The sequence below is a fragment of the Clarias gariepinus genome, chromosome 14 (genome assembly GCF_024256425.1).
Source record: "Clarias gariepinus isolate MV-2021 ecotype Netherlands chromosome 14, CGAR_prim_01v2, whole genome shotgun sequence".
Lineage (NCBI taxonomy): Eukaryota > Metazoa > Chordata > Actinopteri > Siluriformes > Clariidae > Clarias > Clarias gariepinus.
Window position 1 is genome coordinate 25,144,275 of NC_071113.1, and position 20,726 is coordinate 25,165,000.

A 20,726-nucleotide genomic window follows, 5' to 3' on the forward strand; every position below is an offset into this window, starting at 1 on the left:
AACAGTCTCCTTAGTTGATTTCTTTTCTTGGTTTCACAGAATATGTTTTCTGAAATTGTTGTTTAAGAAAGGAAAAACTACTCACTGCATCAGTTAGGCTGAAATAACATGTTCCCAGCTCAAACATATTAATCACTGGAGTAATTATTCAAAGGAATGCTCATACCTATTTGCTTAATTAAATCCAGGTGGTGACTTTTTGGGCTCTTAGGTTTTTTTTTTTTTTTTACCATGCAACTTCACCAAGTGTTTAAGTGATTTCCATTCATGATTTTTTTTCTGTACCACATTTCTTTAACAAAGTTGACAGTTTATTCCTATCTTTCTAGGTTTTAGTAACGTGGCGAAGGTTTCTTAATACATTTTTCTGTAATTCCTGATGGATCTATCCCTCCTGAAAAAAATACATCTTACTTAGTTATTTAGGATATATGTGCAGTAGGTGATAGCACACAACTGAACATGGACCAGAATGTCAATAAAACTGACAAGAAAAGCTCTACTATCCTTCTTATTTTCCCCATCTATATTATATGTTTTTTTCAAATTAACAATTTGAAATTAACATTTCACATCCTTATTGTGTTTTTAACCATCTTTTATTATCCATCAGATAGAGCTAATGCCATAGTGTAGACATCATTAAATACATGTATGCCTGCAATTTATTTATTTAATAATTAATTCTAATGAGCCCAAATACTTCTAAAACAAAGTTACATAATAGAACAATTGATGGTTTCTTTATATTCTGTAGGGCACTTTGATATGTGCTATTTTGATATGTGTTAAATCTTTGTGGTCTTGCAATAGAGTACATCAACAGTACTAATGAAGTCAATGTCAGTGTACACTACTGTATATGGCCCACACTGGTTGATACCTGATGATTATACCCCTATATGTCTATTGAACATCCCATTATAAAGAGAATGATTGTAATTCATTTGGAGTTGGTCCACCTTTACAGCCTCCACGCTTCTGGGAATAGATTCTGGCTTTCCAATGGATTTTGGCTCTGGGGATTTGTGCCCATTCAACCACATGAGCATTTGTGAGGCCAGACAAGGAGGGCACACAGTTGGTGTTTCAATTCATCTCAGAAGTTCATTGGGGTTGAGGTCAGGGCTCTGTGCAGGTCACTCAAGTTCCTCCACAGCAATCCTGGATAATCATGTCTTTATGGACCTTGCTTTGTTTATAGGGGCATTGTAATTCTTGGACAATTAACCAGCTTGTTATCATGCATGCTTCTCTGACTTGATCATCAATAGGTCTTCTGTAATCATTATGAATTTGCATGTTGCTATCTTAAACCACTGATAAAAAAAAATAAGAACTAGATCTTATGTACAGTACAATTAAACTGAATAGAAACAGCGTTGGATTCCCAGCCACTTTTGGAGGTTCTTGTTGATTTTCTTCTATCGCTCCACTAACTTAGTGGGATTTTAAAGAGTTCCAACAGCATTTTGCAAAGCATTTAACTGAATTCTTCTCTACAGATGGAATGGCTTCTCTCTGCATCTGCAGCTTGCTGTTTACAATTCCCCATCTAATCACCCTGCCTCTTGACTTTTTGCCTTGAACATCATCATCTTGGTCCAAGTTCCCCAGGGATAATTGGGACCTACATCTGCTCAATGTTACCTACATACACCTCTGAACTGAGCGATTCTATAAGTACGTGTCATGGCTCCACCTTCTGATTTCTGACTATCAGCTTCCACAGAAGGTATGTCCACACCTTCTCCTTCAGTCAAATGTGGCACTTTTTTCACAAGCATCTTAAGTTTGGTCAAAATAAATATGGATTTACAGTATATTACGAAAGAGATCAAAATTTAAATGTATTGCTGCTTTTATCTTTTTATCTTCTATTCTTAAAAATTAAGGGCCTAAGTCAATAAAAACTTGTTGGATTTTTAGTATTGTACATGCCACTGTATTTCTCCACACCTCAACACTTCTCCATGAATCCTATTTAAGTGAATGAACTAAAGGGATAATAAAGTCCCTGCTGGATTTTTCTCGCTCTTGCTTGACATTTTTTTGACACAAATTGGATGTACTGTAATTTATTATGATTTTGGGTGCTTAAAGCTTTCTGTGACCAAGGAGCCTGTCACCTTGCAAGTAGAAAGCTTGAGGACAGCAACAGAATCACCCTCCCAACTCTCCCCACACACTGATTTACTATTCCACACGCACACCTCTAGCAGACTAAGTGACATCAAGCCTCGTTATTGTCATCACATGCCACATTTGTAACCTGTTAGGGAGCAAATTGTGATAAAATGGGCCAATCGCCCCTCTTCAGAGTGCACTTAAACAATGTGGACTCTCTGCTACACACACTCGCATGTGCCAAGTGGCCTTATTTAACATGATCACCTCTTTTTTTTATTGTGTTTTTGGCCCCAGAGATTTTTCACTCATAATGCATAACCCATTTCATCATCCTGAAAAGTCAAGGATAGCATGTGTTCAGTGTTTTACACATAAGGTAAAATTGTTTGGTGCCACATTCCTTGGCTCTAATATGATTCTTAGGCAATAGTTGACACCATCGGGTTTGCCTTTTGAATCATGTGGCATAAGCACAATTATATGCCTTAAGCTAAAGAGACACAATATAAGGTATTTTGTACATGTTCAACAAGCAATTGATCAAAGTGTTTTTGCTCGTAGGAAGATTTTTATTAAATCTAAACTTCTACTGCTTTGAGGCCATGGATTTTTGTAGATTGCTTTAATGAATTTGTCAATGTAAGTTATTTAGAAATTATGTGGGATACATTACCAGCACATGCAGCCTAGCTCAAATTAAAGAAAGAGATGCCTGAATATTACAAAAATAGAATAAAGAATACAAGAAAGAGAAAACCTGATTTACATGAATTAATAAGCACAGCTTTATTTAAACTTTTACTAATGTGTTTCCCAGGTAAAAATCTTTATTGTTTATAAGGAATGGCTTTAAGTTTACATTTATAGCTGATTTTTAGATATTTCAATGGCTTCCTTGTAAACTAGATGTGCCTACAACTTTGTTCGTGTTTTTAAAAATGTACAAGGCCATCTGTTAAATTTTGGAATAAACAAACATTTTTACGTGTTCCTGTAAAAGTTCCCGAAATGAACTTCGCGTTTTTATAAGTCGATTTAAATTTCACGCTTATAAGCATGGATTTCAAAATTCTACAGCGCCATCTGTTGAATTTTCAAAATTAATGATTTTTCCAAGGTCGATTTTTTACATGATTTAAGGACATTTTCCATTTAAATTTCAAATTTGCATATCTCCTCTTTCCATGGGCTGATTGCAATGAAAAAAAAATCTATATCTTACCTCAAACTCAACCAAATACACCTCGGCCATTAATATTAACAATGTATTATATATATATATATATATATATATATATATATATATATATATATATATACTTTTTTTTATTGATTAATAGTGTAGTTAGCATTCAAAACTTCCAAACACTTTTAAAAACTTTTAAAAAACAGAATTTTTACATGGAATATTGAACTGAAAAAAAATTCTCTGAGATTGTGATTGTTTTATCACAAATATTTAGATAGCACAAAAAGTCAAATGAGTATATGTTTCTGTTGGTGCTTGTTAATATAGAATGGATCATAAATGAGAACAAGATGAGGATTGAGGAGGACAGGGGCTTCTCGCTTCACTGCTGTAAACTTAGCATTTGATTTAACAGGAGTGTGTGTGTGTGTGTGTGTGTGTGTGTGTGTGTGTGTGTAAGTGTGTGTGTGTGTGTGTGTGTGTGTGTTTCTTTGTGTGTATGTGTGTGTGTGTGTGTGTGTGTATGTATGTATGTGTTTGTTGGAGAGGAGTGACCCCTACTGTGTTTTGGTCTCCTTAGTGTACCTCTGTATTCCTCTGAGGGATCACATCACAAAATGCAGAAAGTTGGTATGTCTTTTTGTTCCTCCTCATGTCAGGCTGTAAGTCTTTAGTCGGATGGTTTCTCTCTCTCTCTGTCTCTTTCTTTCGCTCTCTCTCTCATCACTGTCTCCCTGTCAGCATCATCACACCACAGGCTGCACCTGCTCTCTCATTCCTAATTAGACTTGTTTAATTAATTATATTCACCAGCACAACATCCTTAGAGTATTTGGATTCTTCTTGCTTCTTATCCTGAGAGGATCTGTCTCACTTTGTGCCACATAATTCTTCATGTCACAAAATGTGGGGGGAGAAAAATACACAGCGTTGTGCTGTAGTTATACACCAAGTACAATTTGCAGCAAGGTGTAATTAGCAAGTGACATGATATTTTTTTTCTTTCACAATTATTTTTATTTTGCTCAGAAAATAAAATAAACATATTTTATGATAATGTTCATGGTTGAAGTGAATGTTGCTGAAGGTTAGAGAGATTGAAATTGGAACTGGAATCTGTTAGTCTGATAATGCTCTGTTGAGCAATTTGTAAAATACTGTATGCTCATATTATCATGCTCTCCTTGTTTCCTAAACTGGATAAAGTTTATACATGTGTGTGTGTAGGTGTGAAGGTAGATGTGTTTGGCCACATCCTCCAGTCTAGGTAAGGGAATACCTGCCTGTAGCCTTTGCCTCGCAGCTGCCGGGCCTCTGCTCTGACTGCAGTGTCAATTCACATGCAGAGAAAAGAACCTATGAAATATTCACCTTCTGATCAACTCTGGCACAATGGGCTTGATCTAGAGTAACTTTTGGCAGCATTGTGGTGTGCAGCTGTATTGTGTGTCCTACATGTTGACACTGGCCATATGGAACGTGTATACACACACCACTGTGACCTGGTTAGTGCTTTGAGGCCATAATCCAGTTCAAAGGCCAAATATGATTCAAAATACATGAGGAATATAATATAATAAAACCACCCAAGGCTCCCATAGGGTTAATATTTTGTAATATATAGATTTGTTTTGCATTACCCATACTTATGCAAAGTGTAATTAGATATTCAACTGCTCTATAATCTCCATACTGCGGGTAAGACCGATGCTCTTTCTGAAAACACATTTAGTTTAGTCACATGAGAAATTCAAGGGAGTGGCTTTGACATACCAAGACCCTCTGAAAATACCCTCTGCTGCCACACCTGCTACTGGTAGGCAAGATTGAAGATTCCTATTTTATATTGGTACCATTGTCAGGGATGCTTGTGTTTACATGTCACATCTCAAGCTGGCCAGTTTCCTTAGATCTCTGGCTTGTTAAACCACCAGCCTTGACAGCTGATTCACCTGTTCCTAATTAGTTTAAGAGCATATAAGCCATGTGACTCCACTCTTTCACACACTCACTCATTCACTATGAGAGCATAATGGTTTGTGTATTCTCAAGATCCTCTACTTAATTATACTTCCTGGTGTTGAGCAATTTTAAAAGGGTGTGTCAGGTCTGCCCAATATAATGGTCTACAAGACTTTTTTTCAACAAAAAAAAAACTGCTTGACTGCTGTAGATATGTAGACAATTTTTGGTGATGGTCTAAAATGTTCCAGCAGCAGTTACATGACAAGATTTCTCTTCATGCACGATGTACTGTAAGCCTGACTTAAGACCTTAAAAACTAAACTCTGCATAATTTTAAGCAAAACTGCATTTGTGTTTTCTAGTCATTTTCTTGTCACTTGAGAAAAAAATAAATATATGTGTGAATTTGTATAGAGACAGATGACTTTAGTCACATATAACTGTGAAGCAACTTTGTCAAATAAGGGCTATTTTACATTATATTTGAAATATAAAAACTAATTTTATATTTGTGAATGCATAAAATTTTAGATACTATTTGCATAGTACACTTGATTGAATTGTATAACACTGAGTAATTTTTTTCTTTTTTCTTTTTGCTTTAGTAGTTGCAAACTCAAACATACTGACAAGGCTATATTGTCAAGAACCTTTTAATGTGTACTGTATACCTAATACTTGTTTTTTTAAATACTTTTTACTGCATCAAAGTTAATTTTTGTTGGTCTTCTGGTCCCAGAACTCTTTTTCACAAAGCCATATGAAAAGCGAATATCTGTTTTCACTGCAGCTCTAAGAGAAATGCAGTCTTTCATTCCATTCAAATCTTGCTGTATCATCCACCTGTCACTCTACAGTATGTATGAGGTCAGACATAACACTATAGTCTCTTGAGGCTCATGAAGCTCTTTAAATGAAAAGCCATGGCAGCTTTTAGAAGAAAAGCTGTGCATTTATTTGCATTGGAGGTCTGGGTTCTATTGTGTTAACTGCTGAGTGATGCTATAGGAAGTGTTTATAGAGGGCTGAATGACAGCTGATGGGGTTGACAGGGACTGGAGCGAGACAGTGGGATGCCCCCTCACTCTTCAGTATAATTAATAAACGGACTACCAGGGGATTTCTGTAGCACTGGCCGCTATGACAGGACCTGTCTTCAGAGCACTAAAGCATTAAATGACCAAGTCCTGTCAGGCTAACTTTCAGTGCAGTCCCTAGACACAGGCACTTCTCTGGAGCACTTTTGTTTGCACAATTTCTAGCTCTCACTTCTTTAATGCACACACAATACTTACTATATCCCATCCACTTCCTATAAAAATCTTATTCTTCGCTCATTTCTTATTTCAGTTTTCTTGCTGTTTTCTCTTTTGCCCATGCTTTATTTGAAGATTTCTCTCTTTATATATAAAGAGAGAGAGAGAGAGAGTGAAATTATATATAAGATTAATAATGGGAACATTTTCCCCCTGTCAAATTGTTAAAAAAAAACAGTTATTATTATTATTATTATTGTAATTAATTAATGAATTTGTTCATGCTTATTGTAGTATTTAGATTCTGCAATGTAATTTTTGTATGACCTATGTAATGTGTTTTGAGTGGCTAAAATGTAAAATCCTGCACAAAAAGTAGTCAAACCCATTCTTATTCTTAACCTTTCAAATGCAGTAATAAATAAAATAAATAACTGAAAAAATAATAAAGTTCAGAAATAGAGATAAAATAACGATGTTGGCTTTTCTCCATTAAATTTTTATGACGAAGCTATAAAAACCTTGTATCTTGTACTTAAATAAATAACCTCAAATGCAAATTTGAAAGAAATTAGATTTCCTGAATTGAACTCCACAATAATGGCTCCTGAACTAAACATTTAGCTGGCAAGCAGAAATAGCTGAGCATAACTTTTCTTTATTCAAGTCATTTTTACTCTGCATGAAACACTCCTACTTTTGTATATTTTATATCGTATATTTTGACTTCTCAACTCCCTCAATTTTTCTTGATTACATTCTTGCTTCCATCTTGAGCTTCCTCTGTTGCATATAAACCACTGTTTCAACTCTTTCATGAGTTTTCCAGCATCTGATGGCTGTAGTTCATTTCTACAGGATTAATTGGTCCCTGAATGAATTCTGTTGACAGGGCAATTCATCATGAGTTTAGCCTGACAGTGACAGGGCAGGAGTGGGGGAGGGTCGAGAGGAGAGAGGGGCCGAGTAAAGAGGGTTATAGAAGGCTACTCTCTCTCTCTCTCTTTCGTTCTTGCTCTCTCTCTCTCTCTCTCTCTCTCTCTCCAATAATATCATGTATTTTACGATGATCAGTGTAATGCACACAGGATTGTGTCCTGACACATTTTGGAAGCAACCCAAGCTCCTCTGATAGTGTGGACAGGCTTAAAGCAACGTGGAGTTGAAACACGAATCCCCAAATGCCAATCAGATTGCCCAATATAATCACATTTGCACTAAGCATTAGCTTTTAATTGCATCATGTATCACACAATAGCCATTAGAAGTGATTAGCTAACAGTGATGGAAAATGATATTTGGCTCTAATAGGACTGGCCATAACATTGGCACAATTTTCGCTCTCAGTCATTTTATTTATTTATTTATTTATTTATTTAGCCTCTTTGATGTGCATAAATCACTCTGAGCAAATTAAAAAAGACATTTACATGCACATCTAGTACAATTAGAATATCATAAAGGACAATATAAAACATTAACTTTGTCATGTTTTTGGTGTCTTGACTTAGCATACAGAAAACAGAAAGGTAAATCAAGCACCATTTATTTATTTTTTTTTATTCGTTTTTTTTTTTTTAATAGGCACACTCTTCTCCACAATAAGAGTGTATTTATTTTATTGTTTAATGTTTAATCCATCAATTTTAGGATATCATGATTGTGCAAACAGTGTCTCCTGTGCAACTCTGTTGGCTCTGGTCAAAAATCACCCATAATTGCTGCTCAGGAAACATAACAAGCTGGGCTGCTCGGCTGCCTCACAGGACTGAGGTAGGACATGATGGATCCCCAAGACTGCCATAATTTATTGCCAAATCCAATTAAATGCAGAACATAAAGCAGTAAAGAGATTTGCTGTTGGGTAATGTCACAGGGCTCTTTCTGATATGAAGACGTGAAATGCACATCTGATTCCTCCATTCCCATCATGGTGCCATGGTAAATGAGATCATCCCGAGGATTAGTGGTGAAGATGAACTGATAAGACAAACTGAAGATGTGGCATAACATGGCCTTGTTTTAAACTAGTCACAGATAGGAGGCAGTTAAACGCTTATTCATTTGTGCAGTGGGCTGTGAAAATCAGATGGGTTTGTAGTATGATAGGGTTTTAATGTTGAAAGAACGACAGTTGTTTTACACCAGGCCTGTTGCTCTGCCGCTCTGCCACTTTCATTTAAGGTTTAGAAACAAGCAGCAAAATCTTTTTCATTCATGCAACAAATGGTATACAGACATCATATTACATATGAATAGTTTGACAGCACAATGCAATAAACACCATTTTGGGACAAATTATTATTCTCTGTCACACAAGATTGTCTATTAAAAAATGTTTAATTTAAAAACTGATATATAAATTTATTTTGGACTGTTCAAGTTTTAAGTAAAGTGTGTAAGCTGTTTGAATGAGTTTAAAGGGTTTTGGAGAATGTTTAAGCCAAGAAAAGGATGTTTACACATTTCTACATCTGTTGCAATAAACCCCAACAAGAATAAATAACAGGTTAAGTTACAGCATCACTTAACGCCTACAATTAATTCTGTAAAATAGGACATTTTGGGATTTCGATGTTGTTTAAACACCATGATATGCTTAACCAAACAATTTGTGTACAAGAAACATGAAATTCACAGGCTGATTTATACATTTTAACAAAACTGAGAAATAATGTTACAGCTTTTTTTTACTGCAATAAATATCTAATTTTGCTGTCAAACTGTATATTATTTCCCATCATTTGTTTCCAATAAGCATCTTAAGAACTTAAAAAAAAATAAAGAACCCCTTTTTTTAAATGTGTATAAAGTTTAAAGTGTATAAAGATTTGCAACACTTGTTTCCCAATTAAAACTGTGACAAAATGTTTAATATCAGTTATGTTCACCTGGGTTGCAAGTCACATAATAAACTTAAGCTATGCTCTTACAATAGTAAAACAGTGCAATAAATGTTTGCGGGTGGTTACAGCATTATGGATGTGACATTTAGACTTGGTGGATATTATTTTGGATATTGGTAAACAAAAAGCCTCAGCACATGGACAAGCTTAGTATCAGTGAAGTAGTTTCCATAAACCCTTTAGCTAAAACCAAATAAATCCTTATATAATTATTTACATTTTGAAAATATCTAGAATTTTTAGCAGGGTTATGGATGTGATGTTTTATGAGAGAGTACAGGATTTCTACAACCTCGAAATTTTAAAGTCAACTGCAAAAAACAGTACACATAAAAGAGATTAGATTGAAATATATGGAATAAATGAGCATAAACTGCCATTATGAATATTATATTTTCAAATTATGGATGTGATATGTCTGAATCAATTCTCTACAAATATATAAAACATGATTGAATGGTGAATTGTAACATTAAACATTTGAAACACAGCTATTGTAAAATCTTTGGGGGGCTTTTAAAGAGGGAGAGAGGAAAGACGTGAGGGTGTGCATATGTGGGACCAGAGGCAGTGCCCAGCTGTCAGACGGCCACTCGGCTGGTGAGTCTTGGCAGCGACAGAGTGGCAGGATCTTGCAGTTGCAGTCATCCGACCCCTCCCAGCCCTGTTTCTTTAAACTTTACTGTTAAATTTGCACGTAAGTTAGGATGTAGTATGATTTAGTATTTAGGATGATTTATTATCGGTATCTATCATTTTGTTTTGTAACAACCTGTGAATTACATCGCCTGTGCGTTTTTATCCAGTATTAAGGTTGACCTTTACATGGAATTATCCATGCACGGTGACCTTGCAAATTTTCACCTCAAGAACTAAAATTTTGCAAGAAATTTGCCTCGGCATTCAAAGCATTTTCATTTACATTATTCTTATGGGAAAATGTGTTTCATAATGTAAATTTTGGCCTTCTGATATCGCCTTCATAGACATTATCTAGCACAAACATCAAAATTAATAATAAATTCAGTTCTATACTCTTTATGAAGTTTATATTTGCCCAGGTGTACAAGTACCACAATCTGACTTTTCCTAGAGCGCAATCTGTAAGTAATGTTACAATCAGGAATTATTTTGTGGCAGTCCTTAAGTGCACATTGCACGGGAGATAAAGATGTGGCAACAATTACTCTCAGAAAAAAGAATTTGGATCTCATCCTCACAGATTAATGTTAAACAACAATTATGCATGGTTGGGGTTTTAAACTATTATTGAAATTAAAGTTTTAGAAACTGAAAATTAAAGTGTGTTAGTAATGTTGCATGTATGAATACGTTTTCATTTGTTATTAAGCTAACATGTTTTGTATGTACACATGTATTTTTTTTAATGCAAATCTATATACATAATATTGAAGAGCCCTGACAGTGGCAGGTGCCTTTTTGTAATGCGCCTCTGATGAAAACCAATCCGCTTAACCAATCTCAATCTGCGTCTGTTTTGTCTTTTCTTTTTTTTTTCCCCTCTCTCTGCTCCGGATGTCATCTGGCATGCTGAAGAGACACTGCGCTTGATTGGCAGCTGCATCCAGGTTCACAGTTTACTGGTTTCTGTGAAAGAGCCAGATATGCCAATTTAGACAGTGGAGTGACAAAAAAAACTTTGCCTCTAAATGGAATAATTTTACCACAGGGAATTCTCAGCAGAGGGATGCAAGAAATCAGGTGGGTTTTCTCCCCCTCTCACTAACAAGGCCTGAATGACAAACACAGACGACAGTTCGGAGCTGAAAGAACATCCGGCCGTGAAGTTTCACAGGGGAGCAATGACACAAACAGACAGAGATAAGAAGTGAAAATGGATGAAACTGATCCTGACATCATCAGGAAAAGAAAACAATTCAGCATGTAAAAATCATGCTTAAAAGAAAAATAAACAACATTTTTTTTGTCAAAAATGCAAATGGTTTGTGTTCCCAAGCACACAAGACTTTCCAGACATCAGCTGCTGGTGAAACAAGCAAAGTGATCAAAAATATATATTGAAGGAAAATTAGGTAGAGTATTTTCAGTTCCTATAGCAACTGTATTTTCAGTTCCTGTAGCAATCTCAAATCATTAAGGCCTTGGCATGAAAACACTGAAAATGTTAAAATACCAAAAAAAAGAAAAAAAAAACTAGCAATTTACAAATCAGGAAAGAAGAAACTAGAGTGAACAAGCACACAGATATTCAAAATTAATCAGATTTATAAAGGTTTATTTTTTATTTAGTTTATTTAGTGTTTATTTGTTGTTTGGATACAATGAACACTCTTAATATTGTTAGAATACACAGAAAGCAGTACTGTGTCTTATACATAAAAAAAAGATTTTACAGACGCTTTCACATCATGCTTCATTAAGCACCACCACTTTGAAATGACATTAATAATGTACACTACATAAGTGTCAAATGATGCAAGTATGAGTTTAAATGATGCAAGTGTGGGCCATTTGGTAAAGTTACATGCAACATTACCAAATGTCCATCAGTTACCAACTTTACCAAATGTCCAAGTGTATTATTATTATTATTATTATTATTATTATTATTATTGTTGTTGTTGTTGTTGTTGTCATTATTATTATCAGTAGTAGTAGTAATAGTAGTAGTGATAGTAGTAGTAGTAATAGCAGTAGTAGTAATAGTATTTTTTGTATTATTATATATGTTTTATTTCCTCATAAAATATAAAGAGATGCAAATAAGTTGATAATAAAATAATTAAACATTGCACAACAGCAACTCATTTAAATTCTTACTCACTCATTTTTTATACCGCTTTATCCTGTATTCAGGGTCTTAGGGTCCTGGAGCCTATCCCAGGGGGCTTAGGGCATGAAGCCTCATTTAAATTATATTTAACACAATAAATATATGAGCTGTAGAAACCATAAAACCTTATCTGCAGCATATTTGTTATCTTCACTGTTGGTGTTTAACAATCAGCATTTTACTAAATACTGGTCAAGTTCAAATAATCAAACAATGGGATAAATGGATTACTTAACTGTCTTTTAATATTTTTTTGTAAATTAATTCAATGATAATGCATACAGTGGATTTTCAGGTTGGACGTTTCTCACGAATGAAGCCAAATCAATGCACTACAATCACTTTTTGTAGTATTTTTGTCTACAATTGTCATTCATAGATGCAGTAGAACATTTAAATGGTGCAAACATATATCTATAAATGACACTTCAGTGATTGTAGTGCCTGATCCATGAATATCGACAGATAACTTGTCCCCAACTTATTCAAGATATGCATCTGTCTATGAGAACTGTAAAAACAATCATTGATAAACAACACTTGCACATTACAGCAGTATTTTCATATTCCAAGCACAAACCTGACCTTGTTTTAAGCCATTTTAATGTTTGGGCATTAAAGGGGCTCCTGGGGGCATGAAGCAGGTGATCTGACCATGACTCCGGTGAGCTTACTGAAAAAGCTTTCTACCTCGATGGTATCCAAGCACTAGTGAAATGCTGAGATAAATACATTAGTGTAGGAGGGGATTATATGGAGAAGTAATTAGAGTTTTACTTTCATAACTGTGTTCTGTTTATACATCTGAAAGCAATTTATCAAAGTCATTCATGTTTTGATGACGGTGGTGGAGAACACTGTCTAACACGTCAATCCCAAATCTCCCATAAGTGTCCAGATGGGTTAAGATCTAAAGAGTATGAAGGCCAAATCATTTGATTTACATCATTTTTTTCCTTCATTAAGCCATTCAGTGAGCACTTGTGCCATGTTGATGGGAGTGGAGTCATTCTGAAAGAAAACACACCCATCAAGAAAGAAATGTTTCATCATTAGAAACCAATCAAAAGCACTTTGTATTAATTTGCACTGACACAAATGCCAGTGAATATATAGCCGATCTGTAAATCAATGTAATTGAACATAGAACAAGTCCAAGCTTTTCTAACTACCCAAAATAGTATCCTAATATAACCCTTAGATTTTGGTGCCACTAATGTTTAAAATAATACCGTGATTTACAGGTTTTACTGTAACTAATCTATACTTAATAAGATAACTAAAGATACATTTCTGCTATTTCGTTTTTTTGTTTTACAACAGGAGAATATGTCATGGTTTACAACCACAGAAATAGCATCCAGCCAAGTAAGTGAACTTGGCTACTCAGAAAGACCTGGAGGACGTCTTGCATCACTCCCTGTGTTCAAAGAAAATCCATGAGCAATCTTTCAATGTTAATCTAACCTTCCTCCACCTATTCATGATCAATACCACATATAAAAGAATTCTCCAAGAAGCTGGATGGATTAAGAGACATTTCAAAAGAGCAGAAATAGGTTCTTGTATGAGATTTCCTGCATTAATACCTCTCTCTCTCTCTCTCTCTCTCTCTTTGTTCAGTTTTTCAGCTAATTGAATTCTGCTCCATTTTAGAAATAATATTTCTGCTTTCCAATGCATAGAGCGGTTAAACACTTTATGTGGTCAGTGATCCAAAACATGAAGAAAACATTACTTCTGCCCTCTCTATGAATTCCTCTCACTCTCCTCCTACCCTAAAAAAGCTCATTCACGTAGCTTTAAATTTTCTAATTACATTTTGGATTGGGTGAGAAGAATTTGCCTTCAGAAAAGTATTAGGCAGTTTATAAAGCTCCAGGTGAAGGCATCAATCCTGTGCTTGAGATGGTTTGTCCACAGATTTTCAACTGCATCTATCGGTATTTTATTTGGAAACTGAGGTTAAATTTTAGTTTTACCACTTAGCATTCATGAAAAAAGTAATAATAGATAAGGTATTTAATATGAATTGATTATATTACATAATACCACAATGCTGTAGAATTCTTGAGTCTTATTGGTCACAAGCCATTTCTCAAATGCAGCTTGACCATCATGCCAGCTATATGGCTTTTATCAAACTTTCTTGTTTCCACCTCATTCCCAGAGGCCTGTAGAGATTCTGATTTGTCAAGCCTATGCAGAGAATTAATGTTTATTGCTGTTTTAATTGCTGCTATAAAGTGTAATCATAAATCAACTTGCTTAACGTAAATATTAATTTTCTTTATTTATTTATTACATTTATTGTTTTTTCGTAAGCATTAACAAATTAATAATGCATGAGAAGAATAAATCAACTGCAGCACACACTGTTAAAGAATTATCTGTCAGTGATTATTTTCTTATAACAGCATTCCCTTTATGTGCTATTCTTTACTCAATTTTATATATGTTTATTTTTACCATTGCTCTTACATATACCTTTGTTTATGTAACCTTGAGTTTTTAAAAAGAGTTTAAAGTGACACATCACATACCAACATCCCTGATTTGACATATAAAATTTATTTTTTCATATGCACAAAAATTCAGACTTATATTTAAACAATGATTGAAGTAATACGGATTTTGTCAATAATCGTCCACATTGCTTCACAATCAAGACATCCTTAAGTTCTCAGTTATGTGTGACAGTTTTAAGTATGTGTAAGTGTCATGGATTTATTCAGAAACACGGGAAATTTATAGTCATCTTCCAAGAGCAATTTAAATATGAGGAGAGGACGAACGTCCACAATAAAGTCCTTCAACTGCTTTCCAATTAGTGTATGTGTTCTGAGTGTCTTGATTACAGGTATGTATTACTTTTTATGTAGAAAATAAAGATTTTAATTTGATTGTTCTTGACTGGTACTGTTATGAAACTTTTAATGTATCAGACAGCACTTTATTTCAAAGAAGGAGTTAGGGTGCAGAGGGGCCTTTCTAGTGCTTGTAATTTTAGTGGCATGAAAGGAATATTCACTACAAAACGTACATACATGAAGTTGGACTGATCTTTAAAATCTGATCCGATTTCAGGAAATAATTCATAAGTTTTACAGAAATATTCCTTTACATATGCATAGCAATTTCCAGGCCGAAGAATCATTAATCGATGAAAATGAATTATCTATTCGCACCCAATAAACAACTGAGGCCATTATTTTTAGGAACTCCGTTCACAAGGGCAGTTGTCCTATATTAATCTTTGTTTGTTTGTATTATATTATTAAAGTTGACATTTAAGATCAGTACCCATTATACTGTTTCAGAGCAATATGTAATATTATTTTTAAATGGCTATTTACAGAGGGGAAAAATCCTACACAATAAATCATATAATAAAGACAGAACCCATAGAAAAATTAACAAAAATATATAAATAATTTTAAAACATAATAAACAAACCAAAAATCAGTTCAGTAGTTTTATATGCATACATCAGTGTTTTTCCTCTGCATAGGTACATATTAAAAATGGTTTTACCATAATACTGTTATCACAATACATTAGACTGCAAATCAAACATTAAACAAAATTCTTTGGCAAGTGTAATGTATGTTCTGATATATTATCGTTAATTATGTCAAACATTTGTGTGCCATGAAATTCCCATCCAATCGAGCATGGTTGATTTGATGTGAAAGGGATTGTGTAGAAGTTCTGAATGACAAGCAATTGCACTTAAAGTGTTAGGTTAAAATAACTTCCTCCTCTTTTTTAAAAATAAAGTTGGATCATCCTAAAGCACAGGATTTTTTTCTTATCTGGAAGTTTAGGCTTAAGCATTGAGCCAATTTTGAGCTACTAAGAAATCAATAATTCATTATCTGCCACAGTGTCAGATATAGCACAGAATTTAAAGATATTTTGAAAGTATGGAACAGATGAAATGTTTTGTAAACATGTTTTGAGCATTAGATGCCATGTTTTATCAGTAGTTCATGTGATGTAATTCTTTATAATGTGCCTTTCAATCCTTCAGTCAAAGCTACATTAAATATAGTATAAACTGTTTCATATCAGTGGACAGACTGTTTTTTGTTTGTTTGTTTGTTTGTTTGTTTGTTTATACGTAACACAAGCTGCCAGGAGTTTACATAATAATTTACAGCATGGTTTACACTAGATCCTTTCATTACCTCTCTTTTCAATGTAATTACAAATTGATAAGATATTTAATATTGGGGACCAGTGTATATTTGAAGTAAGAACGATGTGTAGTGCAAAAATTAAGGGAAAATAATAACACCTGGTGTTGCCATTCAGAAAATTCACACAGTTAACAAAAATAAATCATGCATACTGCATTGTCATTTAGGATTAAGCCTGCAAGTTTATATAAAAAAGGTTAATGCAAAAATTAAGTTAGGAATATATACTTACTAATTCCCCAGTCTGGGTGAATAGAAGTGAGGCTTGTCCTTTCTTATAGATAAATCTCTTCATTTTTCTTTTTTTTGTCACATTATCACTGTTTTTTTCTGTTACTCCTTAGTTCATCTATTCAAGCTTTGAACTGAAGATGGAGGAGCTGACAAGCTGAGTTCAGGTATGTTCCTTTGTATATTTGAGTATGTGTATATGTAAAGAAGCACCAAGTACCAAGTGAGTCCAGATGAATAATACTGCATTGCACAGTTGAGAGAGAGAGAGAGAGAGAGAGAGAGAGAGAAATAGACAAAGACAGAGATATGATATGAACAAGGAAATGTTGCTGAGTGATGGTCACAGAACAGAAGATTTTCATTCATAACAATAAAGGGGAAAAAATGAAAAAGAAAACCAAAATCCGTTGATTCAATTTGCCTTATTGTGTCAGTTTCCACATTTATATAATTCATCACAAGGTTTCTCAATAGTCTTTGATATGTGGACCCCCAGTGTAAGCATTTGCTGTTTGGAATTAAAGTTCATTTGGATGGCTGCATGTGGGTGAGCCATCTGATGTCCTTATTGGCTCGTTCATCATTATATGACATGTTCTAAGCAGCTCTTGTGCAGTCTGTTTCTTCATTCACACTGGCACAACAGGAAGTCTGAGGCGATGCTGAGTTTGGTTTGCATGGTGTCTAGTGGCGGTCGTAAGCAGCGGCAGCAGCTGGTGGTGCAGAGGCTCGGGATGCACTATAATAATAAGGGGAACCTGGAAGTTAACAAAAGAGGAATGTACCATTTCAATAAGGCATTCACAAACTCCAGACCTACAATTTATAACCAGAATCATAGGTGTAATGGTCAATTATTTTGTATTTGTATCAAAAATGTTCTCAGTTAAAAAAACAAAACAAAAAAAAAAACATATTTCCTATGATTTCCTATGAATTTATGGAAAGTTACAAATGTTACAATCCTTACATTCCTTACATTCTTCTGGAAAGAATGTTTACTTATAGGGTCTTGGAATAGTTAATAAGTTTTTACTTCCTTAAAAGGTTTTATTTAAAACGTTTTTCATGAAGGAGAACATGAGATGTAGTTTTCTTTTTATCTTTGCATGTTTAAATTCGTCATAAGAGTCACATATTTATTGGACTTAAAATATTATTTATTAAGCATTCTGGATTGAATTGTAGGTTAAAGTTCTGGGATAATTTCAAAGATTTGTTAAAAAAAAACTTAGTAGCTTAGTAATTTTTCATACAAATTGTACAGTATTTAATTTGCATTGTAGGGTTTAATCATGCCATTGGCATATTATATGTAATAGTAAATGTAAATGTGGTTTCCTCAGTTGAGGTTATACTCACTCAGTAGAGCAGGGTTGCTGAAGCGCCAGGCCTCGTTGTATGCTGTATACTGTGGGTGAGTGTAGGGATTCCCTGAAAATTCGCTCCCTACAGCAAGACATATAAGGCCATTAAAAAGTGCTTGTACTTTATCATAGAGAAATGCGGTACATTCAGAATCAGCAAGGGAGTCACACAGAGGACCAATAGCCTCTTTATTCTGCTGCCTGAAAATTTGCCCTCATTTTGCTGGTCTCTGGTGAACAGTAATCTCATGTTAAAATCAATGTGGTGCTTTTCTGTTGTTCATGTTGGTGTTTCGCTCTGCGCTTTCTCTCTCTCTCTCCATCTCATTCTCTTTCTTTCTCTCTGACTGTAGGTTCCCTAGTGACAATTTGCTCTTTTTTTCCAAATTTCTTTTTTTTGGTGCCATGGAAATTCTTTGTGTAGGAAAATCAGGCAATGGCACTGAGCTTTTGTGTTGGTATAACACCCTCTCATTTTTATGACACTATAAAGAGCAGGCTTTAACTGAAGAAGGTGAAGAATGGCCTTCTTGACTTTAAAAGTGTTTTGGGACTCATCACTTAATTTCTTTCTTTAAGAACATGGAGAAAGGACTATCCTTGGAGCAGACCAGATTGCAGGCGGTTTGTCAGTATAAAAAAAACGAAGAAGGTGACCATATAGGCTAAATTCACTAACTAAATTCAGCATAAAATAAGTCCAAATCTATGAAAGTAATGAACTCTTAAAGTTCTTTGCTAGACATTAGGATGTTGTCTATTCACAAACATTACTCACCAGGAACCATTCCTGCCAGTGTGGATGTTGGGTAGCTGCCCTGTCCTGTAGGGGGGACGTGAGGAGGATACCCAGGTAAGGTTGTGTTGGCCATATCTCTACCTACAAACAAAGAGCACACAACATATTTCATTAGTCATAGATATTGAGGACTTCTTAAGGGTCTAAGCTATACCTGTATTTTCAATTGTTTTCATTGTAGCTCACCGTATGGAGAAAAAGTATAGTATTTTTACCCACTGCTAAATTTTAATAAGGCTTTACAGGCATAATAAAACAAATATACTTTGGCCCAATGGTAAAGATGTCTAACAGTCTTTCTCTAACTATAATCAAACACCTATAAATGTTGGACATCACCCCATTTATGACTAAGAGATGAGCACAACTCCAAGCATGAGTCACAATGGCCAATACAGACCCTTCCGGACAGTCATTCCTTCTATAGACACACAGAAAAGCTCTGCATTCAGAGCAGTAATTGGGGCTGACGCTTAGCTGTCCTAGGCAGCCACGTGTAGCCCCGAGCCAGCCAAAGCAGCCAGTCAGGGGCCCCTTAACGACATTGTTGGAGAGAGTGAAAAATTGGGAGAGGGAGGAAGAGGGAGAGGTGGCAGGGGACAAGGGGAAAGTCGGTCACCAGTGCAACTTTAATGAGCAGGCCAGCAACCATTACGGCAATCACAGACCATCGAGCCTGTTCCACAGAGAGTACCAGGAAGAAGCAGCTTTTGCCACTGCTTTTTTTTCTGCAGTACTTCCTTTCTTAAATGTTGTTAAAAGTTTTCCCAACTTCCAAAAACCATTTATATGCAGGCGCACACACACCCACCCACCCACACACACACATGCACTTTCCTGATTTCACAAATATGTAAAATGTCCTTAAATTCCTTCAAATATCATCCTAATTTACTGCCTGCCAATTTAGGTTGTTGCATGAATTGATGAATTAAAGTTCCCTTTATGTTCCCATCTCAAGAAATCTTGAATATAATTAAAAAACTAAATGATGTGATGCCCCAAAGGTTTGGGCAGTTAATTCTCACTGAATTTTCTTGAGTACCAAAGATGTCAGCAATTTAAGTTTTATTAGAAAGTTTTGGCAATGCAAATTTACCAATATTTTATCATGCCAACACTGTACCCAACAGTTTTTCATCAAGCAACAATGTGAGAGTTGATACTTTCTGCCCAGTCCAAATATAGCCATTGATTAAGCTTCAGTTTTTATATATCATAGAATTTGTTTTTAAATGCACTACAATATTTAATTATAATTGTTAACATTGTTTTGTTAACAATTATTATTATTATTATTATTATTTTTTTATTTTATTTTAAGTAGTACATAGTTGTAGTAGTAGTTGTAGTTGTATTGGTGGTGATAGATTAAGCTGAAGCATTTTTCTATAAATTGGAAACCTTTGGATTTTCTAAAAGGCAAGCATGAGGAAGGAGAAGAAGAGGAGGAAGAGGAGGAAGGAGAAGAAGAGGAGGAAGAGGAGGAGGAAGAAGAAAAGGAGGAACGGGATTATTTTAGTGCATTGGGTCGATCTGGAGCATTTTTCTATGATACGAGAATCTTAGTGTTTGCAGCAACACGGCACAGGGATCTTCTGACCTCCATTTTCTATATTCAGGATGAAGCAATTTATCACTGGGCAAAAGCCCCTGTACCCTAATTAATTACGACTAAGCAAAGGGTGTTTGGAAAGTCAAATTGCTTTAATTCCCTGGCTGCTCAGTGAAATGTGTGCTCAAAGGTTAGTTTGCTTTTGTGGAAAGGAACTAAGCATTAATTTTTGAGCCTGAGAGCGTGAGCGCCCCTGGTGAGGACAAAAGACAGGTGCTTTGTTAGGAGAGAGAAAGTAAGGGTTGTAA

The 20,726-nt window shown here is 35.0% G+C and overlaps 1 protein-coding gene across 1 annotated transcript in view; it reads right to left on the minus strand.

The window, feature by feature from the left end:
- Positions 1–15,754: 15,754 nt before the first annotated feature.
- Positions 15,755–20,726, minus strand: part of pax2b (paired box 2b) — a 21,977-nt gene continuing 17,005 nt past the window's right edge. Inside the window, exons 8-10 of the mRNA XM_053511492.1 lie at positions 18,843–18,944; positions 18,060–18,146; positions 15,755–17,455 (exon numbers count right to left, since the gene is read on the minus strand). Coding sequence (XP_053367467.1) covers positions 17,382–17,455; positions 18,060–18,146; positions 18,843–18,944 — 263 coding nt within the window. The 3' untranslated portion in view covers positions 15,755–17,381. The remainder of the gene's footprint in view (positions 17,456–18,059; positions 18,147–18,842; positions 18,945–20,726) is intronic.